This window comes from Oncorhynchus keta, chromosome 25 (assembly GCF_023373465.1).
Source record: "Oncorhynchus keta strain PuntledgeMale-10-30-2019 chromosome 25, Oket_V2, whole genome shotgun sequence".
In the NCBI taxonomy this organism is placed as follows: domain Eukaryota; kingdom Metazoa; phylum Chordata; class Actinopteri; order Salmoniformes; family Salmonidae; genus Oncorhynchus; species Oncorhynchus keta.
The window spans coordinates 44,259,871-44,267,370 of record NC_068445.1 but is presented as its reverse complement, the minus strand read 5'-3'; the positions used below and the strand labels follow the sequence as shown (position 1 = coordinate 44,267,370).

The 7,500-nt window shown below is 44.8% G+C and overlaps 1 protein-coding gene and 1 long non-coding RNA gene across 4 annotated transcripts in view; both read right to left on the bottom strand.

The window, feature by feature from the left end:
• LOC118381245 (ras-GEF domain-containing family member 1B-A-like) overlaps window positions 1–7,500 on the bottom strand; it is a 108,812-nt gene that overhangs the window by 41,998 nt on the left and 59,314 nt on the right. For all 3 annotated transcript variants that reach the window (XM_052479723.1, XM_052479721.1, XM_052479722.1), the window contains exon 4: window positions 6,249–6,386. In XM_052479723.1, the coding sequence (XP_052335683.1) occupies window positions 6,249–6,386 (138 nt within the window). The remainder of the gene's footprint in view (window positions 1–6,248; window positions 6,387–7,500) is intronic.
• LOC127911834 (uncharacterized) lies at window positions 3,997–5,262 on the bottom strand. The gene is made up of 3 exons (XR_008079604.1): window positions 5,240–5,262; window positions 4,952–5,095; window positions 3,997–4,156 (listed from the first exon to the last, which is right to left on the bottom strand). It is a non-coding gene; the product is annotated as an uncharacterized LOC127911834 (long non-coding RNA).

The following is a 7,500-nucleotide window of genomic DNA, read 5'->3' as shown; positions in this document are numbered from 1 at the left end:
ATCTTAAAGGGGGGTGAGAAGGATTACTTATCCTATCCTAGGTATTCCTTAAAGAGGTGGGGTTTCAGGTGTCTCCGGAAGGTGGTGATTGACTCCGCTGTCCTGGCGTCGTGAGGGAGTTTGTTCCACCATTGGGGGCCAGAGCAGCGAACAGTTTTGACTGGGCTGAGCGGGAACTGTACTTCCTCAGTGGTAGGGAGGCGAGCAGGCCAGAGGTGGATGAACGCAGTGCCCTTGTTTGGGTGTAGGGCCTGATCAGAGCCTGGAGGTACTGAGGTGCCGTTCCCCTCACAGCTCCGTAGGCAAGCACCATGGTCTTGTAGCGGATGCAAGCTTCAACTGGAAGCCAGTGGAGAGAGCGGAGGAGCGGGGTGACGTGAGAGAACTTGGGAAGGTTGAACACCAGACGGGCTGCGGCGTTCTGGATGAGTTGTAGGGGTTTAATGGCACAGGCAGGGAGCCCAGCCAACAGCGAGTTGCAGTAATCCAGACGGGAGATGACAAGTGCCTGGATTAGGACCTGCGCCGCTTCCTGTGTGAGGCAGGGTCGTACTCTGCGGATGTTGTAGAGCATGAACCTACAGGAACGGGCCACCGCCTTGATGTTAGTTGAGAACGACAGGGTGTTGTCCAGGATCACGCCAAGGTTCTTAGCGCTCTGGGAGGAGGACACAATGGAGTTGTCAACCGTGATGGCGAGATCATGGAATACCTAGGATAGGATAAAGTAATCCTTCTCACCCCCCCCCCCCTTAAAAGATTTAGATGCACTATTGTAAAGTGGCTGTTCCACTGGATGTCATAAGGTGAATGCACCAATTTGTAAGTCGCTCTGGATAAGAGCGTCTGCTAAATGACTTAAATGTAAATGTAAATGTCTACCGACGTCGCCCTGCCTCAAGCTAGCTAGTAGGAAGGGTTCCGGTAGGAGGGAGCGAATGACACCGTCTACCGGAATCGCCCCGCCTCAAGCTAGCTAGTAGGCCAGGTCACTACTTCATCAGTGGATTGGATAGAGCCCAAACAGACAGTAGGCCAGGTTACTACTTCATCAGTGGATTGGATAGAGCCCAAACAGACAGTAGGCCAGGTCGCTACTTCATCAGTGGATTGGATAGAGCCCAAACAGACAGTAGGCCAGGTTACTACTTCATCAGTGGATTGGATAGAGCCCAAACAGACAGTAGGCCAGGTCGCTACTTCAGTGTATTGGAGAGAGGTTATCCAAGGATTCATGGGGATAGAGGAGGAGGTTGGGAAGAATTTAGGTGTGTGTCATCAGAGACATTATTGATTTTCAAATTAAAGCCTGATCAATACTCTGTACTATTGACGGATCGTGCTCAGAGTACCAGGAGCGGGCAGCGCTGTGTTTCTGGGTTACAGATGTCACGGAGCAGATGGATGCGTCCTCCATCACTGTCTGGTCCTAACCAGCTCCCTGCTGCCTGTCGTTACCTTACCACCCTCACCTCTGTCTGTCTGTCTGTCTGTCTGTCTGTCTGTCTGTCTGTCTGTCTGTCTGTCTGTCTGTCTGTCTGTTTGTCTGTCTGTCTGTCTGTCTGTCACACACACGTACACACACGTACACACGCGTACACACACACACACGCACGCACAGGCACACGCACAGGCACAGGCAGATTCCCAAGCCATGAGAAACCACTGAAATAATCAGCAGTCATTCATAAGTCGGTTTTAAGTGTTCCCACGAACTAACAAAAATATAAACGCAACATGCAACAATTTCAAAGATTTTACTGAGTTCCAGTTCATATGAGGAAATCAGTCAATTAAAATGCATTAAGCAGGATGTGGAGGTCCTGAGCTGGCGTGGTTAGACGTGGTCTGCGGTTGTGAGGCGACTTGGACGTACTGCCAAATTCTCTAAAACAATGTTGGAGGCGGTTTATGGTAAAGAAATTAATTTAATGTTATCTGGCAACAGCTCTGGTGGACATTCCTGCAGTCAGCTTTCCTATTGCACGCTCCTCAAAACTTGAGACATCTGTAGCGTTGTGTGGTGTGACAAAACTGCACATTTTAGAGGTATTTTATTGTCCCCAGCACAAGGTGCACTTGTGTAATGATCATGCTGTTTAGTCAGCTTCTTGATATGCCACAACTGTCAGGTGGATGAATTATCTTGACAAAGGAGAAATGCCCTCTAACAGGGATGTAAGGTACCGTGTGGCTCAGTTGGTAGAGCACGGAGAGTGTAGTGACAAGGTTGTGGGTTTGATTCCCATGGGGGACCAATACAAAGAAAATGTATGCAATCTACTGTAAGTTGAGCGTTGACTAAAATGAAAAAGTTGAAATGTAAACAAATTTGGGCACAACATTTTCAGGGATCTTTTATCTCAGCTCAAGGGACCAACACAAAACATGGTGAGTTCATATTTGAATTCAGTATAGATTACTTAACCAACTAAATCAAGCAGGGCTAGGTTTAGCAGGGCTAGGTTTAGCAGGGCTAGGTTTAGCAGGGCTAGGATTTGCAGGGCTAGGTTTAGCAGGGCTAGGTTTAGCAGGGCTAGGTTTAGCAGGGCTAGGATTAGCAGGGCTAGGTTTAGCAGGGCTAGGTTTAGCAGGGCTAGGTTTAGCAGGGCTAGGATTAGCAGGGCTAGGATTAGCAGGGCTAGGTTTAGCAGGGCTAGGTTTAGCAGGGCTAGGTTTAGCAGGGCTAGGATTAGCAGGGCTAGGTTTAGCAGGGCTAGGTTTAGCAGGGCTAGGATTAGCAGGGCTAGGTTTAGCGGGGCTAGGATTAGCAGGGCTAGGATTAGCAGGGCTAGGTTTAGCGGGGCTAGGATTAGCAGGGCTAGGTTTAGCAGGGCTAGAGACATCAGCTAGAGCTAGCTGCCCACTCTCTTGGTGCTTACACAGCCATGAATATATAAAACGGCAGCCGTGGTGGTACTGTTATAAACGGCAGCAGCCGTGGTGGTACTGTTATAAACGGCAGCAGCCGCGGTGGTACTGTTATAAACGGCAGCAGCCGTGGTGGTACTGTTATAAACGGCAGCAGCCGCGGTGGTACTGTTATAAACGGCAGCAGCCGTGGTACTGTTATAAACGGCAGCAGCCGTGGTACTGTTATAAACGGCAGCAGCCGTGGTACTGTTATAAACGGCAGCAGCCGCGGTACTGTTATAAACGGCAGCAGCCGTGGTGGTACTGTTATAAACGGCAGCAGCCGCGGTGGTACTGTTATAAACGGCAGCAGCCGTGGTGGTACTGTTATAAACGGCAGCAGCCGCGGTGGTACTGTTATAAACGGCAGCAGCCGCGGTGGTACTGAGGTGCAGGTTCTGGTTCCAGTTCTACATCCATCTAAATGGACAAGATAACAGAAGAGAAGTCATAGGAAGTAATCCTTCTAAAACCACCATTGAAAACATCCTGTGGAGGAACCCAAGGCTGTGTATCCCAAATGGCACCCTACTCCCTATGGGCACTGGGCAAAAGTAGTGCACTATAAAATGGGATAGAGTGTGATTTGGGATGCAAGCCATGCAAACCAGTAGTAAACCCGTGACATTCAAGTCGGCAGTAGTGGAACAATTCAACTGAAGCCTAAGGAAGAGCAGAGCAGCAGAGTTGAATTGACAAAAAGTTGCCTGCCGGGCCTGTGGAACAATAGCTCTTTTCTTTTGATTCGGCCAGGCAAAAATATATATATAATGCTTCGTGGCACGAGCAACCTCCCAGCCCATCACACTACCCTACTCCATCACACTACCCTACTCCATCACACTACCTTACTCCATCACACTACCCTACTCCATCACACTACCCTACTCCACCACACTACCCTACTCCACCACACTACCCTACTCCATCACACTACCCTACTCCATCACACTACCTTACTCCATCACACTACCCTACTCCATCACACTACCCTACTCCATCACACTACCTTACTCCATCACACTACCCTACTCCATCACACTACCCTACCCCATCACACTACCCTACTCCATCACACTACCCTACTCCATCACACTACCTTACTCCATCACACTACCCTACTCCATCACACTACCCTACTCCATCACACTACCCTACTCCATCACACTACCTTACTCCATCACACTACCCTACTCCATCACACTACCCTACTCCATCACACTACCCTACTCCATCACACTACCTTACTCCATCACACTACCCTACTCCATCACACTACCCTACTCCATCACACTACCCTACTCCATCACACTACCCTACTCCATCACACTACCCTACTCCATCACACTACCCTACTCCATCACACTACCTTACTCCATCACACTACCCTACTCCATCACACTACCCTACTCCATCACACAACCCTACTCCATCACACTACCCTACTCCATCACACTACCCTACTCCATCACACTACCCTACTCCATCACACTACCTACTCCATCACACTACTCCACTCCATCACACTACCCTACTCCATCACACAACCCTACTCCATCACACTACCCTACTCCATCACACTACCCTACTCCATCACACTACCCTACTCCATCACACTACCTTACACCATCACACTACCCTACTCCATCACACTACCCTACTCCATCACACTACCCTACTCCATCACACTCACTCCACTACCCTACTCCATCACACTACCCTACTCCATCACACTACCCTACTCCATCACACTACCTTACATCCATCACACTACCCTACTCCATCACACTACCCTACTCCATCACACTACCCTACTCCATCACACTACCCTACTCCTCCATCTACTCCATCACACTACCCTACTCCATCACAATACCCTACTCCATCCCAATACCCTACTCCATCACACTACCTTACTCCATCACACAACCCTACACCATCACACTACCTTACTCCATCACACTACCTTACTCCATCACACTACCCTACTCCATCACACTACCTTACTCCATCACACTACCCTACTCCATCACACTACCTTACTCCATCACACTACCCTACTCCATCACACTACCTTACTCCATCACACTACCTTACTCCATCACACTACCTTACTCCATCACACTACCTTACTCCATCACACTACCCTACTCCATCACACTACCCTACTCCATCACACTACCTTACTCCATCACACTACCCTACTCCATCACACTACCTTACTCCATCACACTACCCTACTCCATCACACTACCTTACTCCATCACACTACCCTACTCCATCACACTACCTTACTCCATCACACTACCCTACTCCATCACACTACCCTACTCCATCACACTACCCTACTCCATCACACTACCTTACTCCATCATCACACTACCCTACTCCATCACACTACCTTACTCCATCACTCTACCTTACTCCATCACACTACCCTACTCCATCACACTAACCCCTCCACCCCATCACACTACCCTACTCCATCACACTACCCTACTCCATCACACTACCCTACTCCATCACACAACCCTACTCCATCACACTACCCTACTCCATCACACTACCCTACTCCATCACACTAACCCCACCCCATCACACGACCCTACTCCATCACACTACCCTACTCCATCACACTACCCTACCCCATCACACTACCCTACTCCATCACACTACCCTACTCCATCACACTACCCTACCCCATCACACTACCCTACTCCATCACACTACCCTACACCATCACACTACCCTACTCAATCACACTACCCTACTCCATCACACTACCCTACTCCATCACACTACCCTACTCCATCACACTACCCTACTCCATCACACTACCCTACCCCATCACACTACCCTACTCCATCACACTAACCCAAACTAACATTTTCTTAACATGATTTTCCTGTGTTTAATATATATTTCCACACTATGAGGTTGGAATAATACTGTGGAATTGTGAAAATGATGATAATGCCAACGCGATAAATGAGTTAATAGACCAATAACAATTCCAAACCTCTTTGCCAATAACAGCTAGTTTTCCATTTTCACCTCCCCACTCAGACCACTCACAGACAGTCCTAGTAACACTCTTGCTTGAGAAATTGCACTTTGGTAAGAAGCTATTCTTGTTTCTTTTTGAGCATTTTCATTGAAAACCATCACGGTAAGATAATTATCTTTCCCCCCTGACCAGGTTGGCGGCGTTGGAGGACTGACTAACTTGTCTTTGTTAGATGTGCACTCTATTCCCTGTGTCTAATGTTCTCCTGGCCTCACAGTGAATTTCCATTCGGGGGACAATACCGTTTAAAAAAATAATGTGACTGTACCTCATCTCCCGAGGCCATGCGTTGGGTTAACTCCTTCAGGCTCCTCATCATCCTCTCGTCTCTGAAGTCGTAGGGGAACGTCTCTGTCCACTCCTGGAGCAGCTGGAGGATCCTGGGAGCCAACTTCCTGATCCTCATCTGAAAGATACACATACAAAATATACTCATGGTCATTTAAGTAACACCCAAGTCTGTAAATTAATATATACATTAATCGGAGAGCAGAAACACTCAACATCTATCTGCTAAATCAACTGATGTACGGTTGCAGGTTATGAAGTATATTAAGGTTAAGAAGTATATTAAGGTTAAGAAGTATAATAGCATAAAGGAGTACAGCTAACTTAGTACTATATAGGTAATAAAAAATAGCTAGTATAGTATAATTTAATCTAGCTAATAGAGCATAGCTGATAGAGTATAGTATAATACAATATAGCTAATATAAAATAGCTACTATAGTATAATACAATCTAGCTAAAAGAGTATAGTAAAAAATCATCTAGCTAATATAGCATAATATAATCAAGCTAATTGAGTATATTATAATCGGATTAAGCTAATATAGTATAATATAATCAATCTAATAGAGTATAGTGTAATAGAATATTGCTAATAGAGTATAGCATAATATAGCTAATAGAGTATAGTACGATATAACTAATATAGTATAGTATAATATAGCTAATAGAGTATAGTATAATATAGCCAATATAGTATAGTTTAATATAGCTAATAGATGATAGTATAATATAGCTAATAGAGTATAGTATAATATAGCTAATAGAGTATAGTACGATATAACTAATATAGTATAGTTTAATATAGCCAATATAATATAGTTTAATATAGCCAATATAATATAGTTTAATATAGCCAATATAATATAGTTTAATATAGCCAATATAATATAGTTTAATATAGCCAATATAGTATAGTTTAATATAGCCAATATAATATAGTTTAATATAGCTAATAAAGTATAGTATAGTATAATAAAGCTAATAAAGTATAGTATAGTATAATAAAGCTAATATAATATAGTTTAATATAGCCAATATAATATAGTTTAATATAGCCAATATAGTATAGTATAATATAGCTAACAGAGTATAGTATAGTATAATATAGCTAATAGAGTATAAAATAGTATAATATAGCTAATAGAGTATAGTATAGTATAATACAGCTAATAGAGTATAGTATAGTATAATATAGCTAATAGAGTATAGTATAGCTAATAGAGCATAGT